This window comes from Babylonia areolata, chromosome 8 (assembly GCF_041734735.1).
Source record: "Babylonia areolata isolate BAREFJ2019XMU chromosome 8, ASM4173473v1, whole genome shotgun sequence".
Classification (NCBI taxonomy): Eukaryota; Metazoa; Mollusca; class Gastropoda; order Neogastropoda; family Buccinidae; genus Babylonia; species Babylonia areolata.
Genome location: NC_134883.1, coordinates 32,393,764 through 32,418,763, shown reverse-complemented (window position 1 = coordinate 32,418,763; position 25,000 = coordinate 32,393,764). Strand labels below are relative to the sequence as shown.

The following is a 25,000-nucleotide window of genomic DNA, read 5'->3' as shown; positions in this document are numbered from 1 at the left end:
GGATTGAAAGGCATGACAGACAGAGACAGAGACTGGGTTGAAAGGCATGACAGACAGAGACAGAGACTGGATTGAAAGGTATGACAGACAGAGACTGGATTGAAAGGTATGACAGACAGAGACAGAGACTGGATTGAAAGGCATGACAGACAGAGACAGAGACTGGATTGAAAGGTATGACAGACAGAGACAGAGACTGGATTGAAAGGCATGACAGACAGAGACTGGATTGAAAGGTATGACAGACAGAGACAGAGACTGGATTGAAAGGCATGACAGACAGAGACAGAGACTGGATTGAAAGGCATGACAGACACAGAGACTGGATTGAAAGGCATGACAGACAGAGACTGGATTGAAAGGCATGACAGACAGAGACTGGATTGAAAGGTATGACAGACAGAGACAGAGACTGGATTGAAAGGCATGACAGACAGAGACAGAGACTGGATTGAAAGGCATGACAGACAGTGACAGAGACTGGATTGAAAGGCATGACAGACAGAGACAGAGACTGGATTGAAAGGCATGACAGACAGAGACAGAGACTGGAGAGAAAGAAATGACAGACAGAGACAGAGACTGGATTGAAAGGTATGACAGACAGAGACAGAGACTGGATTGAAAGGCATGACAGACAGAGACAGAGACTGGATTGAAAGGCATGACAGACAGAGACTGGATTGAAAGGCATGACAGACAGAGACAGAGACTGGATTGAAAGGCATGACAGACAGAGACAGAGACTGGATTGAAAGGCATGACAGACAGAGACAGAGACTGGATTGAAAGGCATGACAGAGACAGAGACTGGATTGAAAGGCATGACAGACAGAGACAGAGATTAGAGCGAAAGGCATGACAGAGACAGAGATTAGAGCGAAAGGCATGACAGAGGAAGAGACAGAGACAGGAGCGAAAGGCATGACAGACAGAGGAAGAGACAGAAGCTGGAGCGAAAGGCATGACAGACAGAGGAAGAGACAGAAGCTGGAGCGAAAGGCATGACAGACAGAGACAGAGAGAGACAGAGATCAGAGCGAAAGGCATGACAGACAGAGGAAGAAAGAGACAGAGACTGGATTGAAAGGCATGACAGAGACAGAGACTGGAGCGAAAGGCATGACAGACAGAGACTTCAAGAAAAGGAAGAACATGGGGGAAAGACATTCCAACAGAGAGTGAAGAGGCAAAGAGACACAGACAGAGAGGCAGATGGATGATAAACGAACAGAGAGAAAACGAACGAAGAAGATGAGCAGAACGGGAGAAAAAGACTAGGAAAGACTTGCAGAATAAACCGAGGAAGACCTTTAGTCATCTTCCACATCAACTGTCGTTTCATCAGCTGTGGTAATAGCATGCATGGCTTAGTTCCAGTTAACATTTAAAGCACATTTCCATCGGCTGTGGTACTTGTATGTATGGCTTAGTTTAAGTTAACATTTAAAGCACATTTCCATCGGCTGTGGTACTTGTATGCATGGCTTAGTTCCAGTTAACATTTAAAGCACATTTCCATCGGCTGTGGTACTTGTATGTATGGCTTAGTTCCAGTTAACATTTAAAGCACATTTCCATCGGCTGTGGTACTTGTATGTATGGCTTAGTTCCAGTTAACATTTAAAGCACATTTCCATCGGCTGTGGTACTTGTTATGTATGACTCAGTTCAAGTTAACATTTAAAGCACATTTTCATCGGCTGTGGTACTTGTATGTATGGCTCAGTTCAAGTCAACACTGAAAGCATTTTTTTATGTCTTTAACGTACATTATACACATTGAACGACTATGAGTCTAGTGTATTGTTTATGCGCTCTGCACCACAAACTAATTCCTTCTTCTTGGAGATAAGAAAGTATTCTGTATCCTCTGCTCCAAAAACATCTTACTGGAGTCACGGTGAGCAGCGCTGGCAACTCACAGGAGAAACTATAATTCATATCTTTTATATGCAATTCAAGTCCAAGGATTAAACAAAAAAAAATTTAAAACATACGAAGAGGAATTCATCCAGCATTTTATCTAGATGCCACTGGTGTGGTATCGTACACGTGCGACAATACTTAACACGTGATGTGAACAGTAAAAGTACGTTTTGAAAGTTTTAAAAAAAAAAAAAAATTTAAGCTCAATTTTTTCCTTTGAAAACACGCACTACTGGCTTATGTACAGCATAATTCAATTTTTTTGTTTAATCTTCCCACAATCTGTCCGCATGTGCACATGTGTGTGTGTGTGTGTGTGTGTGTGCGCGCGCGCGCGTGCGTGTGTGTGTGTGAGACTGGATGTACAACTTTTGTGTATGTTTTTATTTGTGCATGTGTACATTTTGCTCAGTCGTGTCAGTACGCGTCTTTCTTGTCTGTTAAAAAAACGAATGAAAAATAAATCAAGACTACTCACACTGAACAAACACCAAAACAATGAAGAGCAGATTCCACCTTTCCGCGCCAGGAAAGAGATGGAGAAACTTGACATCAGTAAAACACACACAGACGCACACACAACGGAAAACGGACGAAAGACATACAGAGAAAGACAGCACACCAGATATGGGATGAAAAGACAGTGCAGAGAAAGAAAAAAAAAACACAAGAAAGAAAAGAGACACGAGCAACTGAAGAAGGAGGAGGAGGGGGAGGAGGAGGAGGAGAGGAAGAAGAAGAAGAAGAAAAAGAATGAGGAGGAGAAGGAGAAGGAGGAGGGGAAGGAGGAGGAGGGAGTGGAGAAGAAGAAGGAGGAGGAGGAGGAGGGGGGAGGAGGAGGAGAAGGAGGAGGAGGGGGAGGAGGAGGAGAAGGAGGAGGAGGAGGGGGGAGGAGGAGGAGGAGGAGGAGGGAGTGGAGAAGAAGGAGGAGGAGGGGGGAGGAGGAGGAGAAGGAGGAGGAGGAGGAGGGGGGAGGAGGAGGAGAAGGAGGAGGAGGAGGAGGGAGTGGAGAAAAAGGAGGAGGAGGAGAGGAGGAGAAGAAGAAGGAGGAGGAGGAGGAGGGGGGAGGAGGAGGAGAAGAAGAAGAAGGAGGAGGAGGAAGAAGAAGAAGAAGGAGGAGGAGGAGGAGAAAGAAGGAGGAGGAGATGATGAAGAAGAAGAAACAAAATGATAATAATAAAAAGAGAACGACACAAAAGCAAAAACAACTAAACACACAAAACAAACCAAAAAACCAAAAACCAAAAACAAAAAAACGAAATATTAACAACGACACCGTGAAAGAGAACGAACAATACCTAGGCGGGCCTTACGGTCTTATGACGGGCTTGAGCGTCTTTATGCCCTCTTACCGCCTCCCTGCACGAGCGTTTTCACGGGCGCCGGTAAGCCTTCTCGTGGGAAACGTAACAACACGGATACAAAACATGTCTCCTTCTGTGTGTGCTCTGCACTTATTTCCGCGCCCTCTACGGAAATTTCTCTAGAGAGATCATAAATATTCTCCAGGCCTGAACTTTTTTTTTTTTTTTTTTTTTTTTTTTTTTAAGGGGAACAGTTGCGTGCATATATACAAACAAAGGAGACAGGGTGTGTGTGTGTGTGTGTGTGTGTGTTTGAAGGGTGGTGTGTGTGTGGGGGGTGAGGGGGGCGTGGGAGGGGAGGTGTGTGTGTGTGTGTGTGTGGGGGGGGGGGGGTTTCATGGAAAGGCACCCATCATAAAAGAAAGAAGCACACAGAGAGAGATGCTGATGAAGGGAAAAGAGAAGAAAGAAAAGAAACACAAAAGCAGCAGATGACTGAAAGGGGGGAGAACATGGAGGGAAGTAGAGACATAAAAAGGAAGGGTATAGAAACTCGTGAAAAGCTAACATAAAACGGGAGTGGGGGGGTGGTGTGGTGCGGGGGTGGGGGGTGGGAGAAGCAACGCCGCTACATGAACACACACACACACACACGCACGCACGCACGCAAGGACGCATGCACACATGCATGCACGATTACGCACGCACACACACACACACGCACGCGCACGCACGCACGCACACACACACACACAAACACACGCACACACACATGCAAGCACGCATGCACACATGCATGCACGATCACGCACGCACACACACACACACACACACACACGCGCGCACGCACGCATGCACGCACGCACGCACACACACACACACACACACACGTGCACACACGCAAGCACGCATACACACATGCATGCACGATCACACACACACACACACACACACACACACACACACACACACACACACACAAAATTTACGCCATGTTATAACTCACACATCTTCTACTCAACGGGAACAGAGACGACACAGAAAGAAAAGAAAACCTGAACAAAGAAACGAGGTGAAGACATACAAAGAGACAAAGATGCAGACCGAAAACTGAAAGCATTCGGGCCTTCGCGCCTACCTCGTGGGTATGTGATGTCGCCCACAGTTTCACATACATCATCATCATAAATCTCCTGATTTTTTGAGTCACTTCCCACCAAATTGCGTAACTTCCAGTTTCACTTACATCATCACCATCATCATCATCATAAATCTCCTGATTTTTTGAAGTCACTTCCCACCAAATTTCGTAACTTCCAGTTTCACTTACATCATCACCATCATCATCATCATAAATCTTCTGATTTTTTGAAGGCACTTCCCACCAAATTTCATAAAACCAGTTTCACTTATTAAGCATCACCATCATAACTCTCTTGGTTTTTTTAAGTCGCTTCCCACCACATTTCGTAACTTCTAGTTTCACTTACATCATCATCATCATCGTCATCATCATAACTCTTCTGATTTTTTACGTCACTTCCCACCAAATTTCATGAAATCCAGTTTCACTTACATCATCATAACTCTCTTGATTTTTGTTAAGGCACTTCCCACCAAATTTCGTAACTTCTAGTTTCACTTATAGCATCATCGACCATCATAACTCTCTTAATTTTTTTAAGGCACTCCCAACCAAATTTCGTAACTTCCAGTTTCACTTACATCGTCATCATCATAACTCTTCTGATTCTTTACGTCACTTCCCACCAAATTTCATGAAATCCAGTTTCACTTACATCATCATAACTCTCTTGATTTTTTAAGGCACTCCCCACCAAATTTCATGAAATCCAGTTTCACTTACATCATCATAACTCTCTTGATTTTTTTAAGGCACTTCCCACCAAATTTCATGAAATCCAGTTTCACTTACATCATCATAACTCTCTTGATTTTTTTAAGGCACTTCCCACCAAATTTCATGAAATCCAGTTTCACTTACATCATCATAACTCTCTTGATTTTTTTAAGGCACTTCCCACCAAATTTCGTACCTTCTAATTTCACTTACATCATCATCATCATCATAACTCTTCTGATTTTTTTAAGTCGCTTCCCAACAAATTTCGTAAGTTCCAGTTTCACTTACATCATCATCATCATCATCATCATCATCATCATCATCATAACTCTCTTGATTTTTTAAGTCACTTCCTACCAAATTTCGTAACTTCCAGTTTCACTTTCATCATCATTATCATAACTCTTCTGATTTTTTTAAGTGACTTCCCACCACATTTCGTAACTTCCAGTTTCACTTTCATCATCATCATCATCATAACTCTTCTGATTTTTACGTCACTTCCCACCTAATTTCATAACTTCGTCCATCAAGGTTTCGGTCACACGCTCGTCCTGAGTGATGACATTTCATTGCACACTGTGACTCTGCCACAAGGGGAAAAATAAGGGGCAAAGAGGCTACACGAACACAAAGAGACCATACTAACAATTCTAGACACAGGAAAAATGCGAAACAGACGTATTGGAAATTTGTTTTAAATATATGAAAAACTAAAAAAATTTTTTTTTAAAAAACACGAAACAAAGACATAAACGACAAGGCGAACATTAAACTTCGTACTGAACACAGCGCTGACGACGAACACGACACTACCAAAAGGTAACAGAAGGTAGGAGAAAGAGAAAAAAAAACAAAAAAACACAGGATTTCTACGGTCCTCGAAGAAGGTTACCTAAGGTCAAAAACGTTGACATTTCTTATGAAAGTGAGTCTTATTTCATAACCCCCTTTTTTTCTTCTTTTTTTTTTTTCTTTCTCCTTTTCTCAGTTTTACAGACTCTGCTGTCAATCTCTGTGGTATCGCCATGCCAAGGGTTTGGAAATGATCATTTTTACGCAATTTTGAAAACAATGCCCCAAACAAAGCGTTCAACTTAATTAAAGGACCGGTGTTTTCTTTTAAACACGTGTAGAATTTCTTATTGACACAGGTCGTGTTCAGGATGAGACTCAACACCAACATTACACTTACGGAAAATACACAAATAAGGGAAAAAAAGTCACGAGAAAAGCTCGAGATAAAAAAAAAAAAAACACAAAAAAAAAAAACACCGGACAAGTTTGTTTTGTTTCGGTTTTGTTTTAATTCCGGGAAAGGCGTCCACGTGAACGGCTGTTTATGAGTGTGATGTTAGTGCATGAATTGTGTGAGTGGAGTGTGCACAGTGTACTAAGTTGCATTTCGTGAGAGAATGAAATTGATGATGATGATGATGATGATGATGATGATGATAATAATAATAATAATAATAATGATAATGATAATATGATATAATAGCTATTATTATTTTCATTATTATCATAATATTATCAATATTATCATTATCATATTATTATTATTCAGTAGCAGCAGCAGCAGCAGTAGCAGTAATAGTAGTAGTAGTAGCAGCAGCAGCAATAGTAGTAGTAGTAGTAGTAGTTGTAGAACTATCAACCAGACTCACCGCCATCTGCGTGTTCTGAATATTATTCAGAAAAAAAAAAGTCTGTACTGTAATATCCCATTTCCCACCTCCTGACCAGTCACTGCCCACACTCACCGATATGCTGCCATATATCCTGAAACTCCAATCATTTATTTTTACCTCGGTTCCCGAGCACTTTGTTTTTTGGAAATTCCCAGAAAACTGGTCCAAAATCACGCAGACTTGATCCGCTCCCCACAACACTTTTTGGTCTGAAAATAAAGAGATATTCTTCTCCCAGTTATCACAGAATATTATTAATACTTCTCTCTAACTTCAGGCACTGTTCCCTGTGTGATCATAAGACCGCCGTTGTAAAAGCCCCCATTTACAGAAACCTTCTCTTGACAAAAAACCAACTAAAGAACTACAGACCTGTTTCAAATTTACATGTTCTGTCCGAAAGAAAAGAATGAGTGGTTCTTCAACGAATTACTTCACATCTTCACAACAATAACTCTTGTAACACTTTCCAGTCAGCCTGTCAAACAGGACACCGCAGTGAGATCACTCTCTTTGCGAGTCGGTGAATGATCTGCTTGCAGCTATGGATGAAGACAAAATTTCTGGGTTTTTTTGTGTGTTTTTTGCTTTTGTTAGATCTGTCTGCAGCAGTTTGGCACTGTTCTATAACCGAATTCTCTTTTCACTGTTAGAAAACTACTTTGGGCATTCTACGCTACAGCTCTCAAATGGTTCGTGTCTTACTTAACGAATATTGTTGTTGCTGCTATCATTATTATTATCATTATCACCAGTAATAAGAAAGAAGATGATAATACTAACAAATTTATTATTATTATTATCATTGTTATTATCATTACCATCATCATTATCATAATCAACAGTTTCAAGCGCTATACACGCGGTAAGACAAAAGGACACACTGAAGACAGAGGCGAATAACCAGCACAGACGTAAAACAGACACAGGACACAGATATCAGAGACAGCAGAAAACAGACCGCAGTGGAAATTAATTCAGACAGACAACAAAGACGAAAGAGACAACGAAAGCAAGAACCCCGTGTTGAACACTAGCGGGACAGACACTGTACACAGATAGATGAGAGAGAGAGAGAGAGAAAAAAAAAAAAAAAAACGTATGAAGGAGCAGACACATGACAGAGGGATGAGGAAAAATACACACGCACGCGCACACACACACACACACACACACAAAAAAATAATAATAATAATAATAATGGATACTTATATAGCACACTATCCAGAAATGTGCTCTAGGTGCTTTACAAAAACGCTTTGTTAACATAAAACATTACATCTATGTTACATACACACACACCAAAATATGACCACACACACACACACACACACACACACACACACACACACACACACACACACACACACACACACACACACACAAACACACACGCACGCACGCACACACACACACACACACACACACAAAGGTGGAATACAAAATCAGAACAGAAGCACAATCAAAACAGACATGAACGGGGGGTGGCGAAAACCAGACACAAGCCGAACGAAGAACACGTCAACGAAGGACAACAAGAAAAAAAAGAAGAAAAAAAAACAACCACCTAGCACGTATGGACACACCAACACGAAGGAGTTACTAAATGAATGCTGAAGTATTATCTAACTGACTCCGAAGACTATCACGAAAAAAGGCAACAGCTCATTAAAAACAACAGCCTCCCCCCACCCCCCCTCCCCCTTTTTTTTTTGTTTTTTGTTTTTTTTACTGAACTTATAACGAAACAACATAAACGATGCAATCTCCTTAAACTAAAATAATCAACCAACCCAATATGTATGGAATAAAAGAATTTCTTTAAAGACATATATATATATATATATATATATATATATATATATATATATATATATACATATTTCTTTGAAAACACACACACACACACACACACACACACACACATGTATATATATATATATATATATATATATATATCCTTGGGGGGTTTTTTTTAAATGTGTAGGTTTTCCGCAGATGCCTACAGTCGGCACATGACAAATATTGGCGACCCCAGGTGGTAAGGAAAACCATACAATAATAATAATAACATAACAACGATGTACTTATCTACACTGCGCGTTCCGTTAAAGACAATAATACCCGATGCGCATTACATGAGTATAATGTATAAAAAAAATATTTAAATCCATATGTATAACATGTATGACAGTCAGTCGTGTCCGACCATCACCATCAGAACGGCACAGGAGGCAACTAACTGCTGTCCCAGCTATCCGGGCGAGAATCTCTGGACACTGATAGTGTGTCCGAGAGTGTTCTAGGGGTAGTGCATATGACGCGTTCTTTCTCATCTGCTGTCACTGATCTGATAAAGGGTCAGTTCCCTTATCCCGCTGAAGCTTCGGCAGAGATTTGAAATGCTGAGTACAAGCTTAGCTATGATGATAATTATTTGGCTCTGGTGCAACTGGATAACTTGTGTAGGTTGCAAGCAGAGCGCTTTGTTACATTATATATATATATATATATATATATATATATATATATATATATATATATATATATAAGCCTTGATAGTCAATCCCAAGATTAAGAACTGGACACCGCACTATGACCTGTTGGGCTCACTGGATGATGCATGGAATATAGATTAGATAATAAATCCTAGCTCAGGTGTCTTCGTTTTGTTTCATAGAGTTTGATACACACACAGAGAGAGAGAGAGAGAGAGAGAGAGAGAGAGAGAGAGAGAGATGTTATGCCCAGTTTCACCTGAGTTTACCCGACTTTCACTCACTGGTTGCTGTTTAACCAGCCTGTGAAGCTTTCATTTCAGTGCCCTTGCCTGAAGAAGCTGTTTTCACATGCGAAAATTTGCTGCTTTTTTTAATCAGTTTTAAAGACATTCAGAGCCTACTGTTGTTGATTTTTTTTTTTTAAATATATATTTCATCGGTCTCGGTATTTACCTCAGTGCTTTCTACAAGGAGCGGAGCCCAGGACACGAAGTGAGTGTGAGCTATCTGTATATATAGATATATTAGTGGGGGCGGGGGGGGGGGGGGGAGAGACAAGACAACAGACAGTGAGGTGAGGGGGTTGTGGGGCAAGGTTAGGGGGGGAGTAGCGGCTATGGGCACTCACATCCAGGAGGCCGCCAGGCCGGGCAGCAGGAGATGGTCAGACAGCAGCAGCAGCAGGGCCAGCAGCACACCACCAGTACTCCATGGACCTCCTCCACCTCCTCCTCCTCCTCCACCTCCTCTTCCACCACCACCGCCACTCGCCCACTGGTCACAAGCCATCGTCGTCAACAATCCCCCTCCTACTCAGCAACACTCCACGCGCATCCCCCCCACTCGTCGGCACCAATCCACCCGGGGTGGCCTTGTCCCCAGCCGCAGCCGCAGCCCTCACACTCACAGTCTCTGCTGCTGCTGCTGCTGCTGCTGCTGCTGCTAGCATGCGCACGTGCACGCGCGCGCACACGCTGGTCATGTCACGAGCGCAGTGCATGCACGCACCGGCGGCGGTGATGTCATTGGAAACCCCCCAGGGCTGTGATGACTGGACTCACAGACACCATCCTATCCTCGGTGGACAGCTTCCTCCACCACAAGTGTATCCACACACAAAAAAACACACAAAAAAACCCCACACACAAGGTTACAACTGATTACAAAATATAAAAGGACAACAAAAAAAAACCCGGATTTTTCTTAAGTAAATTCTGACAACGAACTTCTCAACAACAACAACCAAAAAAAAAGTTGTCACAAGTTTTTATTCCACCCTAATCCAACACACACACAACACACACACCCTCACAATGTCAGCGTATCCGGGGATGGTGGTGGGAGTGAGACAGGACGCAAGGACCAAAAAAACAAAACAGAAACAACACCAAAAAAAAACCCCACAACCACGTTCTAGCACCCAGCACTGTCGGCACGGCTCGGCCTGACGGCGACGATCCTCCGACCTGAACGACGACGGCCAATCGCAGAACGAGGTGAAGGATAAGGTTTCACACCCGCCGGTCCAAACGGCAGCTTCTGAGCGGACGACAGGTGAGCGAGAGTGTAGACGAAGGCGAGTCGTGAGAGAGAGAGTGTGTGTGAGTGTGTGTGTGTGTGTGTGTGTGCGGGCAGGGCAGGTGAGGAAGGAAGGAAGGCGTCTCTCTCCCTGTCTCTGTCTCTGGTGGTGGTGGTGGTGGTGATGGTGGCGATGGTGGGGGCGGCCCACGTGACGGGCAGGGTAGGCCTGACTGACTGACTGAGTTGCCTCTCGCGGCGCTCTACTCGTCCCGTGCAGTTAGTGGGGTGGGGGTGGGGGCTAGGGGGGGTGAGGGGAGGGGGGTTGAGAGAAGGGCGCGTGAAGCGAGTCGAGTAGAGAGAGAGGCCCTGTTTCCTCCGTAGTCAACTCTCCCTCTCCCACACCCTCCCCCTAACCCCCCCGCTACCACCACCACCACCACCCTGGCCTGGCGCCGCTTTTATCACCCTGCTGCCTCTCCCATTGGGCTCCCGGCCCGGGCTGGGCTGGCAACGACCCCCTCTGCCTTTCCCCCCTCTCCTCCTGTCCCCCTCTCACCCTTACACCCTCTCACACACACCCCATCAGCTTCCACCCCCCCCTTCTCTCTGTCTCTCTCTCTCTCTCTGACTGGCCCCACCGCCCTCGATGACTTGTCTGTCTGGCCTTCGGTTGTTTTTTGGTTTGGGTTTTGTTTTTGGGTGTGGGTTTTTTTGTGCATTTTTTGGTTTGTTTGTTTGTTTGCTTTTTTTTTCCCTTTCATTTTTGCCCTCGTCTGGAAGCTCGGGATGGATGGCTTCTGTTGGAGGTCAGGGGTGGGATTGTGTTAAAAGAGCGCGCATCGAGCAAAAACAAAGTCTCCGCTTCCGTTCAGAGAAATCACTATATATAAAAAAAAAAAAAATTAAGAAAAAAGAAGAAGAAATGGATGGCCTCTCCTCTCTTGGGTGGATTACGTGGCTGGTTTGTCTGGGTGCTAGAGTGGAGATGTGTCAGATGACACCAGATCCTGTGTGTCGCACGCAGCGCAGACGGCGCATGTCAAAAGATTAATCGTCCACGACAAACGAAAAAACGGTCATTGGCCTCGGTAAAGCTATGTCCACAGACTTACTGACTGTAGCAGCAGCAGAACTGTTACACCCCAGATGACCGCAGGAAAAAAAAAGGCCATATAATCAGGGAGGGAAAACACTGCAGTCAATATAAACCAATGTCAACACCATCGTCAATATCGATCCCATAGAAATTTCAAAGAAGGGGACCCGGAAAAAGAAATTCAAACACAAGCATGGACAGATTCACGGACATAAACTTGACACTGACTATTCTGTCTTTTTTTTTTCTTCTGACGATCATGATGATGAAATAAAATAAAAAAATCTACCCGAACGCAAAAACTATCATACAGAATACACAAAGCTGTACATTAGAACAAACAAGATAAAGCACTAACAAACAAACAAAAATGCCAGGCAACTCACACATCCTGGGCGCAAAAAAATAAGAATATGACATAACAGGAGTGCACAATCATCAAGTCCAGAAAATAAATATTCAATGAAAAATGACATCAGAGAACAGACCAGCAAGTCAGAAAACAAGAGAGGAAGAAGAAAGAAAAGAAGAAAAAAAACAGAAAGAAAAGGAAAAAGCCATTAAGAGTCAAAGAAAGTGGTAGAAAAGAGGAAATCACTGGCACAGAAGATAAGATAAGATAAGAATAACTTTATTATCTCCAACTGGAGAAATTTGGTCAGGTGCATTATCACAACATAGACAAGTAAACAACATGGGGACCATAACTGTAAAAGCCAACAACAGCCCCTACAAATATTACGAAGATACAAATGTAAAAAATATCACATACATCATTTCATACATACATCCACACACTGCAGGTAATAACTAGTATTCTTAATGTAAAAACAGAAAGAATTAAGAAACATTATTTGAATATAATTATAAACATAGCCTACTATACTGCACATTGATTATAATAGATAAGATAAGAATAAAGATGACTTGTGGAAAACCACAACCAGATAATCAGCACACACCCGCACCGTAATTACATCGTAATTATTAAACAGAAATATATTTAGAATATGGACGTTAGCATTAGACATATTCATATATGCAGAATTTCCAGATAACGGAGATGCTCCTCACAACTGAAAGAGCTCCTGACATTCCCACCCGTCACGGGGATACAGGTTTTCGTGAGCATCGGAAAGTTCTCACTACAAAGGAAAGCTCTTTTCTGTAAAGGTTTAACTCTCTCCATACGAACGGCGAAAGAGACGACGTTTCACCCCAATTACCATCATCAAAATATTGCAAGCGGAAGGCTCTTATACTGAAGACGTGAATGTTGACAAAGAATACCACAATTCTGACGACGGAAGCTAACTGTTGGGTCATTCAGACACCCACTGGACACCCGAAGGGTCTGTGTAGAGGAGAAGAGAGGACTGGCCGTACTGGGTGAGTTAAAAGATGACTCAACAGGAAGAGGAGAAGAAGAGAAAGGCAATCATAATGATGTTGACGACGATGATGATAACAAATTTGGTAACGGTGATGATGACGATAATGACGAAGAAGAAAGCATCAAAAAAAATTTTTTTTTTAAAATATATATATATATATATCCTTAGAAGAAAAAAATGCACCTCTCTCTCTGAACTGTAGCATAAATAAATTCCTGTTACATTTCAGAGCGAATGGTCCTTTTTTTTCCAGTCTCTAATACGAATGCTTTTACCAACAACAAATTCTGTCCAAATCGCCAAACCATCATCGAAACGGTAACGTCAGAATAAACAATGTACAGAATCGCACAGCTCAGTTTGATTCCAGTCCTGAACATACCTGTCCACAGTAGAGTGCAACACAAGCTCGCATGGCCTGCAATACTGTATTGTATAGTATTGTATTTATTACTTTTTGTCATGACATAATTCTCTGTGTGAAATTCGGAGCTGCTCCCTCCGGGGAGAGCGCGTCCCCATAGTGCAGTGTAAACCTTTTTCTCCGCTGCAAGTGTACTTGGTTTACAATTGAAGTGAATTGTTCTACACACGAACAAGCCTTTCGTTGCCCCGAGTCCTTTTACATGTTCTAAGTTGCAAGCTGCACAAGGGACATCGGTTTTATCGTCTCACCCGCATGACTAGCACCCAGACCGCCACTGACTCAACGTCAACTGGAGGAGGGAGTAAAAATCCTGGTCCACGTCTGGGACTCGAACCCGAGCGCACACTGTTCCTCTTTGGGCGTATAACTGCCACTTGGCCATATTGCACGTGTCTTTATCTACGTATGGATTCAAACACCACACCCCCAAATACGGAGTATCGCTGCCTACATGGCGGGGTAAAAACGGTCATACACGTTATAAAAAAAAAAAATTAAAAAAAAATTAAAAAAAAAGCCCACTCGTGTACATACGAGTGCACATGGGAGTTGCAGCCCACGAACGCAAAGAAGAAGAAGATGAAGAAGAAACACCGAAATCACCCAGGCCTGCAGTGGTACATACTCATAGACAGCTCCTGTCTGTAGCTTCCTGTCTGTGTGAGCTCTTCGAGGTGTAAGTTTGGTCACGTCAGCCACCCCCGAAAACGGAGTATGGCGGGGGTAAAAACGGTCATGCACGTAAAAGCCCACTCGTGTGCATTATGAGTAAACCTGGGAGGTGCAGCCCACGAACGAAGAAGAAGAAGAAGTCACTTCAGCTCCACACATGTGCTAACATTGGTTCTGGGAGATCCCCCCCACCCCACTCCCTACCACCACCCCCTCCTCCTTCCCCCACGTCCCCTTCCGCACCCGGTAAACTCCCTTTCCTCGCTTCGTCACTGCGCTACGTTTCACACACTGCAACGGCGCGATAGTCGAGCGGTTAAAGCGTTGGACTTTCAATCTGAGGGTCCCGGGTTCGAATCTCGGTAACGGCACCTGGTGGGTAAAGGGTGGGAAATTTTTCCGATCTCCCAGGTCAACATAACTACTATGTGCAGACCTGCTTGTGCCTGAACCCTCTTCGTGTGTATATGTAAGCAGAAGATCAAATACGCACGTTAAATATCCTGTGACCCATGTCAGTGTTCGGTGGGTTATGACAAACAAGAACATACCCAGCATGCACACCCCCGAAAACGGAGTATAGCTGCCTGCATGGCGGGCTAAAAATGGTCATACACGTAAAGGCCCACTCGTGTACATACGAGTGAACGTGGGAGTTGCAGCCCACTAATGAAGAAGAAGAAGAGACACTGCATCTGAAAGTATCCCTCTCTTCAATGTGTGTGTGTGTGTGTGTGTGTGTGTGTGTGTGTGTGTGTGTGGAGTGAGTGAGTGAGTGAGTGAGTGAGTGAGTGAGTGTGTGTGTGTGTGTGTGTGTGTGTGTGTGTGTGTGTGTGTGTGCATAAAGTGCGGGCGCGTGCACACGTGTGGTTTTTAATCAAACTTTATTCAAAGAAATACGAACGCAGCTACGCAGCACCATAATCAAAAACATAACCACCTCAGTTTATGTGCGCAAGTGTGTGTGTGTGTGTGTGTGTGTGTGTGTGTGCGCGCGCGCGCGCGCGCGTGAACGTGAAAGCGTGCGTGTGATTTGTTACGAAACGGTTTGATAGCAGTGATGGTACTGAAATTCAAGTGACCATACGGCTATTGAAAACATAATTCTAAAAGCAAATTACGCAGGCAACACGACTTCCACATCCCTGAATGAAAACCTATAATCTTGACCGACGTGATCACGTGTACACCCGGTTTACACTGTATGCGTCGAGCGTGAACGTTGGTGTTGTCAATAATATCAAACTGAAAACGATTAAAAGCTGTGGACAAGACGTTTCCACCCTGAGTTCACTTCTTACGGGACACAGGGATGAAAAGTCCTCGTCAGACACTGCTTAATCGTTTCGTCTTCAGAATGATGATGATGATGATGATGATGATGATGATGATGATACCGGTACTTATATAGCGCCTATCCTTTCAGATTGAAAGTCCAGCGCTTCATCCACTCTGCTATTGCGCCCGTCGAGTTCAGCAGTGACAACTTCAGAAGTCACCATGCTCTTAGCTTTATTCTTACCCCCCCCCATTTTCACTCGTTATTCCACCCGTCCGGTTATGCCAGTCCAGGCTGTCTGTTTCGCTGTCCTTCATGCAAGAGTTTCCAGCTTGCCCTGGTCAGTGGTCAGTTGGGAGCACATCGATAGCCGTTTGATCAGCAGAATGTAAAACACACACACGCGCGCGCGCACGAACGCACTCACACACACACACACACACACACACACACCATAAATGATGCGTTTGCTGTGCATACTAATCATTTTTCTTCTCCTTCTTCGTCGTTCGTGGGCTGCAACTCCCACGTTCAATCGTATGTCCACGAGTGAGTTTTTACGTGTGTGACTGGGTTTTTTTTTGCCTTCTAGGCAGCCATACGCCGGTTTCGGGGGTGCTAACCAATCTAAATGGCATGGAAAGTCAGACAGGTGGACTTCCCCGACCGAAAACCACGCCCCCCCCCCCCCCACCCCCCGATCCCCCTCACTGCAGCTGTGTCGCTGATAAGTGATAGATGTGCAACACGTAAAGTAACCCTAGCCCACACCATCCTTGTGTGTGTGTGTGTGTGTCCTGGCTGGGAGGATATGACACATGAAAACTGGTAAAATCATTACCCCGCAATAAAGCAAGAATATAATAATCCCAAGGCCTATTTTCCTACGTGCTTTTTTTGTGCGTTTGGGATATTTAGGGAAGTTTTTTTGTTTGTTTGTTTTTATATTTGATACTGTGCGTTTTGCATGGAACGACTCGGTCGAAGAATCAGCCATGTGCGTAACTGACGGATGTTCTTCGCAGGCATTTAAAACTACTTTTACAGTATCTAATCTTTAAAGCAAACTATCATGACATCAGTTCATCGCAGTCCTGTCGACTGGAATACTTACTCCATCAATAATTCTATGGTAAAGACAATATGACACAATACATTGTAATCATTAGTCGGCCTTATAATAACATACAAACGCCAGCGAGACCAAAAACCTTAACTCCCAACCCAAAGCAGAAATAATAATAATAATAATAATAATAATGATGATGATGATGATAATAATACAAATAATAATGATGATGATGATATCAAGAAGAAGATCATTGTTATTATTATTATTTCTACTCTACTACACGCGTATACAGCCTGTGTCATTTCTGGAACCTTCAGAACCTGACTGACTGACAGAAAGAGAGAGAGACAGAGGGAGAAAGACAGCGTCGCAGAACGCGGAAGTATCATCCATCCTTCGCAAAACTCCGGAAGCTCTCCGAAACAGGCGCTGTCATAACTGTGGCCAGCAGCCATCCTTTCTCTTGCATCTCCGCTTAAAACCCACCATCCAAATCGGCCTGAAGTGAACCAAACGCTTCAAGTTTTCCCCCTGGGTCAGACAGACAGACAGACAGACAGACATCAAGGCAGACTTCGTAAGGACTCAGCCAAGCGTGACACTGACAAAAATGGAGGGACGCGCGCTTGCGACTGGACAACAGGAGCGTTCGAATAATGATAATAATGATGATGATGATGATAATGATAACTGTGAAAAAAATAAAATAAAATAAAATAAAAATGAATATCATCTCGAATCAAACTGTCCGTCATTAATGCCTCCCCTGGGGTTTATCTGGGTTTTTGAAGAGAGAGAGAGAGAGAGAGAGAGAGAGAGAGAGAGAGAGAGAGAGAGAGAGAGAGAGAGAGAGAGAGAGGGGGGTGGGGGGATTCCAGAGGTAGCGGTTTCCGTTTTTCACCCTCTCATCTTTTTTTTTTTTTTCCACTGCTCCACACACACACACACACACACACACACACACACACACACACACGCTTGTAGACTGCAAAATGTTCCGGAATCCAGTGTGGATTTTTCTCTTGTTTGTTTTTGTTTGTTTGTTTGTATTTGTTTGTTTTTGTTTGTTTTGTTGTTGTTGTTTTTGTTTTGTTTTGTTGTTGTTTTTATCAACATCGGTTGGAATAAAGGAGAATCCTACCCTCACCCCCTCCTCCTACTTGTCCCCCCCTTAGCACCCCCCCCCCCCCCCCCCCCGTCCTCTCCACGTTGTTCAGTGACGTGTTTGCTGAGAAACTGACTGCGTTTTGGACAGTTTTCCCACAGGAGACACGATTTGAAGGCAACAGTCTTCCTGATGTTTGACAACGAGGACAGCGGGGTTTTTTGTTGTTGTTGTTGTTTTGTCCATTGTGTAAAGGCGTGAAAGAGAACGATGTTCACATTGTGCTTTCCTGTCCTGTGTTTAATGAACTTAGAAATCAATTAATTCACACACACACTACTATAGGCAACCCTCCATTTTCAGATTATCTATGTTAATATCATCCACTACGGAATCAGTTATCAAGCAATTAGCAATTCACTTACATAAAGCTTCAGTTAAAAACTTAGAAGTACAATATGTCGTTGAATGATGTATGCTTGCATCTGCATTAAAAAAAAGTTGGTATTTGAAATATTTATACCACTGTATAAGTTATAACTTGTTTCCATTGCCCCTTCATGAGGGACCATGGCCTATATTGAATAAAACACCCGTGTGTGTGTGTGTGTGTGTGTGTGTGTGTGTGTGTGTGTGTGTGTGTGTGCTAGGGATAATTGTTCGTATTCAGAGTTCTTTGTTCCCGTACTGTAGCGTGAAGCAGGAGTGTTTGTTGAGTCCACTAATATTTTCTCTCCTTTTATTTTCCATAAACGAGGCAGTGGTTCCTCCTGGAGAAACTGAAACTGAAACTGAACTCAAGGAAATGGCACAGGGATTCGATGGCTCGTTTCCGAACGAGGACGTTGTGTCTCCGTCTCTGCCTGTTAGCGCTGGTATGACATGATAATCGAATGCAACCGAGAAGAATTTGCCCAATATATATTGAAGACTCGGGGAAAAAAAAAGATTAAAGTAAAGAAAATTAATTTCACTTCTTATTTCGGTGTGGAGAACATGAAAATACACGAGACAAATGTAACGTCTTTGAATCATCATTGGCAGAAAGAAGCTACTTGGTTGGTCAACTGCAAACATTTAGAAATGATCATAGAAGATTTTGATAATAATAATAATAATAATAATAATAATAATAATAATAATAATGATAGTATTTATATACCGCTGAATCTTGTGCAGAGACAAATCTAAGTGCTTCCACACCAGTCATTTACACGCATGCATAACTCTAAAACTGAAAAAAACTGAAGTCAAGGAAGAGGTAGGGGAGGGAGGCTATCTTGTGAAGAGGTGGGTTTTAAGGCCAGACTTGAAAGAACCGAGTGCGGAGACCTGACGAAGCGAAAGAGGAAGTTCATTCCAAATGCAAGGTCCAGAGACAGAGAAAGAACGGCGTCCAACAGTGGAGTGTTTGAATCTGGGTATGCGTAAACAGCGGGGATCCGAAGCCGATCGTAGAGAGCGAGATGGAGTGTAGAGGTGAAGGCAGCCACAAAGATAGAGAGGGGCAGATTTGTGAATAAGATTTTGCGGAAGCAAACAACTTACGTAAACAAAAAAATTAAAAGAGCAGAACTAAATTGGGCGTGGAGTTTGTTTTGATTCATTTTTTTAGTATTATCATTATCATTGATAAAGCCTGCTGGAAGCCGCTGAATATCACTTATACAAGAAATATTTCTTTTTAATTTGCCTGGTCTTATTTCATTGTTTTTCGTTTGTTTATATTTGGTTTCATTCCATACGTAAAAGAAGACAAGTCATGTGTCCCCGTGATCACTGCTGATAACACTGAAGTTGTTTATTGTTCATCTCTCTCTCTCTCTCTCTCTCTCTCTCTCTCTCTCTCTCTCTCTCTCTCTCTCTCTCTCAGTCTAATATCATCATCTTAGATGAACAGACTATAAATAAATAAACGAACGATCTCTCTCCCTCTCTCTCTCCCCCTCAATCTAATATCATCATCTTAGACGAACAGACTATAAATAAATAAACGATCTCTCTCTCTCTCTCTCTCTCTCTCTCTCTCTCTCTCTCTCTCTCTCTGTCTAATAGCATCATCTTAGATGAACAGACTATAAATAAACGAACGCTCGCTCTCTCTCTCTCTCTCTCTCTCTCTCTCTCTCTCTCTCTCTGTCTAATAGCATCATCTTAGATGAACAGACTATAAATAAATAAACGAACGCTCTTTCTCTCTCTCTCTCTCAGTCTAATATCATCATCTTAGATGAACAGACTATAAATAAATAAACGATCTCTCCCTCTCTCTCTCTCTGTGTCTAATAGCATCATCTTAGATGAACAGACTATAAATAAATAAACGATCTCTCTCTCTCTCTCTCTCTCTCTCTCTCTCAGTCTAATATCATCATCTTAGATGAACAGACTATAAATAAATAAACGAACGCTCTCTCTCTCTCTCTCTCTCTCTCTCTGTCTGTCTGTCTGTCTGTCTGTCTTTCTCTCCCTTGTCTTTTTAACGAATTTCACTCCTCTTTTACCCCCAGCTACTATTAGTTGCTGGAATGTTCTGGAGTGTTGTGGGTTTGTTTGTTTTTTTATATATATATAATTCTGTTCACTGTTTCGTTTGAGGGTTGGTTGTGACAGGCTGGTGTAGAAGTGTTTCTTTTATTCCAACATGCAACCAACGTTGGAAGCGAGTGAATGATAAGCTCTCTCCATGATCAGTCATTTGACAGAGAAACAGAGAAAGGAAGAGGGAGATTAAAAAAAAAAAAGACAAACAGCGAGAGGGAGGGGTGGGGAGAGAGAGAGAGAGACAGAGACAGACAAACAGAGACAGATGGAGAGAAAAAAGAGAAAGAGGCAGACAGAGAGAAACAGTCAAAGTCTCTCTCTCACTCACTCACTCACTCACTCACACACACACACACACACACACACACACACACACACACACACACACTCACTCACTCACTCACTCACTCACTCACTCACTCACTCACACACACACACACACACACACACACACACACACACACACACACACACACACACACGCACGCACGCACGCACAGAGAGAGAGAGAGAGAGAGAGAGAGAGAGAGAGAGAAGAGGGAGGAGGGGTAGGGATGGGAGAGACGTAGCAACGCACGCAGTGACAAGAGACCAGCAAATCAAAGGTGAATAACTCAGGCCTAACAATCCTCGCAACTATCCCTTCACCGGAATCTATTTGTCTCCCATGGGTCCTTGTTTCGACTCCCTGCTGCCTCGGTCTCAAAGCACATACACTGCTGTCAAACAAGACCTCGTCCAGGCCTCACCCATAATGTATCATGACGTGTGCTGATCTTCTGGCTTCATTTAACCCGACGAAGAAAACAAAAATGAAACGAGACTTATACAATCACGAACATTGGTTTCGAACGGAGAGTGACGATATTCACAACTGCTACAACTGCACTGCTGCAAAACCTCACGATGCTGTTTGTTTGTTTTTGTGATAACCACCACTGTCTGTGGTGACTGCTGTTTGTCCATGTCTGTGTCAAACCAGTTTGCTGATTTGACATTGTTAGGGGGTGCACGGGAGGGGTAGTACCTCTAGGGGAGCGGGGGGGGGGGGGGGGGGGGGGGGGCTTGTCACGCTCTTCTGCGAGTGGTTCATCCTCTATTTGTCCCCACCGGCACCCAGATCTCACCTATGGGTCCTAGAAGCTGCTAGCATGTGGCAGCGCCCAACCCCCGGGCAACGGCTTTGACAGGCTGGCTAAACTAGGTGAGGGTAGCCGACGGGTCTCAAACCCTCGGTGAGTTAGGGCTTGTCTACCCAAGCATGTGAAGACTGGATCCGGCGGACTCTGCGGAAGAAACCTTAATGGTTCAACGGAGAAGAAGGCGGTTGCAGCAGAGCACTGTGGAGTGCTGAGGGCAGGATTTGGCACATAGGATATCCTAGTCATCCACTGCATCCGTTTCCATCTCCAGTCGTCTTGACCTCGTCTTGCCACTGGATACAGACGGTCTCGGACAAGAGAGTGAGGTCGACGGTGCGCAACTCCTCCTCACTATGAACAAAGTCATCGCGCAAGTCATCAGTCATCTTTCATCCCATACCATCATTTTCCTCAAGCCCTGTGGCGACAGGCGAGCGACGAAGCGACAGGTGTGGGTACACTGGTAGTCGTAGCCGCGGACCTGCACACAAGCGGCTCAGGCCATAGAGTCGTTTTTCACCGACTGGGGCAGCGGTGGAGATCGGCAGCCCCCTGAGCGACTGAGCAGCCCTCTTCAGGACAGCACTGCTCACCTCCATGGCATGAGGAAGGGGCTAGAAAAGGTGCCCTAAACATTGCCTGCTCCACACCACCCAAGTCAGCATACCGCGGCTGACGGGGACCCTACTCAAGCGGTCGACACACAAAGGAAAGAAAGAAGAAAACAAGGAGCACCCCATTGACCATTGCCACATAGAACGTGCGTACGCTTCTGGACAGAGGCGACTCAGACAGACCAGAGAGACGCACAGCACTCATTGCGAGTGAACTAGCCAGGTACAACATCGACATCGCTGCCTTAAGTGAGACGAGACTGGCAGAAGAAGGCGAACTCTGTGAGCGAGGCGCAGGCTACACCTTCTTTTGGAGTGGTCGCAGACCTGAAGAGAGACGTGAGGCTGGAGTTGGCTTTGCAGTGAAGACAACCCTCGTTGGCAAGCTGGCTGGCCCCCCGAAAGGAGTGAACAATCGCCTGATGACGATGAAACTCCCTTTATGCAATGGGAAGAAGTTTACCACCATTGTCAGCGCCTACGCACCCACCATGACCAACCCGGATGAGATCAAGGACAAGTTCTACGAGGACCTGAACGCTGTCATCACCACTGTTCCCAACGCAGACAAGCTCATCATTCTTGGTGACTTTAACATGAGAGTTGGCTGTGACCAGCACCTCCTGGGAAGGCGTGATTGGGAAGCATGGAGTTGGCAACCACTTCTCCAGACATATGCCGAGCACGACCTTCTTATCACAAACACCGTCTTCTGCCTCCCTACCCGTAACAGGACGTCATGGATGCATCCTCGCTCTGGGCACTGGCATCTCATCGACTTTGTCATCGTCAGGAAGAGGGACAGGCAGGACGTACGAGTCACGAGGGCCATGTGCGGCGCTGAGTGCTGGACAGACCACCGCCTTATCGTCTCCAAACTCAACCTCCGCATCCCAGGCCTCAGGGCATGAAAGCACCCAAACGCCTGAATGTCAACAAGCTGGAGCTAGGCAACATCAAGCAGAGCTTTGCTGACACCCTGGAGGAACGCCTTGAGTCCACCATGCTGGACATCCAGAATGTGGAGGCAGCATGGGGCGCACTGCATGAGATGGTGTACAACACTGCCATGGAGTGCCTGGGGCCTTCTGCCAGGAAGCACAACGACTGGTTTGATGAGAACTGCACTGAGATCAAGCAGCTGCTGGAAGACAAACGCCAAGCCTACAGAGCCCACACTGAAGATCCCAAGTCACAGTCAAAGAAAGACATACTGAAGAGCGCACGCAGCACCATCCAGCTGAAGCTGCGGCAGATGCAGGATTCCTGGTTGAACAACAAAGCTGATGAGATCCAGGGCTTTGCAGACAGGAACGACATGAAGAACTTCTATAACGGCCTGAAAGAAGTCTACGGTCCCACCACCTCCGGATCTGCTCCACTCCTCAGTGCTGATGGTTCTACCCCGATCACTGACAAGGACAGGATCCTTGAGAGATGGGCTGAACACTTTGACAGCGTACTGAACCGCCCTTCCACCATCAATGATGAAGCCATCGACCGACTCCCCCAGGTGCCAGTCAGTGAGTCGTTGGATGCCATTCCAACTTTGAAGGAGACCCAGAAAGCTATCCGTCTGCTATCCAATGGCAAAGCCCCTGGCTCAGACTCCATTCCAGCTGAGGTCTACAAAGAAGGTGGTATGGCGCTGACTGAGAAGCTTCATCAGCTGTTCCAGCTCATCTGGCAGTATGAGGCAGTTCCACAGGACTTCAAAGACGCTTCCATCATACACCTGTACAAGCGCAAAGGAAATCGTCAGGCCTGTGACAACCATCGTGGAATATCCCTGCTGTCCGTCACAGGCAAGATTCTGGCCAGAGTGCTACTCAACCGTCTCACAGCGCACCTTGAGCAAGGTCTCCTACCAGAGAGCCAGTGTGGCTTCCGGAAAGAACGCGGGACTATCGACATGGTGTTTGCTGCCAGGCAGCTCCAGGAGAAGTGTCAGGAACAGAACGCCGACCTTTACTCCACCTGGGTCGATCTGACCAAGGCCTTCGATACTGTTAGCAGCGATGGCCTTTGGAGAATCATGGCGAAGTACGGATGTCCCAGAAAGTTCATCACTATCATACGGCATTTACACGATGGGATGCTGGCCCGAGTCCAAGACAATGGAGAGACTTCAGAACCATTCCCTGTCTCCAACGGAGTCAAGCAAGGGTGTGTTCTTGCCCCCACCCTGTTCAGTCTCATGTTTTCAGCTATGCTGACAGATGCCTCCAGAGACGCTGACGTAGGCATTGGCATCAGGTACCGCACAGACGGTTCACTCTTCAACCTCAGGAGGCTTCAAGCAAAAACCAAGGTGAGGACAGACACCATCAACGACTTCCTGTTTGCTGATAACTGCGCTCTCAATGCTCTGAAGCTGACATGCAACACAGTGTCGACAAGTTCTCTGCTGCCTGTGACAACTTTGGCCTCACAATCAGCACAAAGAAGATTGAGGTGATGCACCAGCCAGCTCCAGGAAAGCCTTGTAGAACCAAACATCTTCATCAACGGGCAACGACTGAACGCGGTGGACAAGTTCACATACCCTGCAGTACACTCTCTCGCACAGCTGTCATCGACGACGAGGTGAATGCCAGACTCGCCAAAGCCAGCGCTGCCTTCGGCAGACTCCATAAGAACGTTTGGAACAGGAGAGGCATCACGCTGGAGACGAAGCTCAAAGTATACAAGGCCATAGTTCTCACCACACTGCTCTATGGATGTGAATCATGGACGGTCTACAAACGCCACGCCAAAAAGCTGAACCACTTCCACACCACCAGCCTCAGAAAACTTCTCGGCATAAAGTGGCAAAAGAAGATCCCTGACACAGAGTTGCTCACTC

General features: G+C 44.7%; 1 protein-coding gene across 1 annotated transcript in view; it reads right to left on the bottom strand.

Annotated features, from left to right (window-relative positions):
• LOC143285155 (protein Wnt-16-like) overlaps positions 1-10,935 on the bottom strand; it is a 177,112-nt gene extending 166,177 nt beyond the window's left edge. The window contains exon 1 of the mRNA XM_076592385.1: positions 9,918-10,935. Coding sequence (XP_076448500.1) covers positions 9,918-10,078 — 161 coding nt within the window. The 5' untranslated portion in view covers positions 10,079-10,935. The remainder of the gene's footprint in view (positions 1-9,917) is intronic.
• Positions 10,936-25,000: the final 14,065 nt, after the last annotated feature.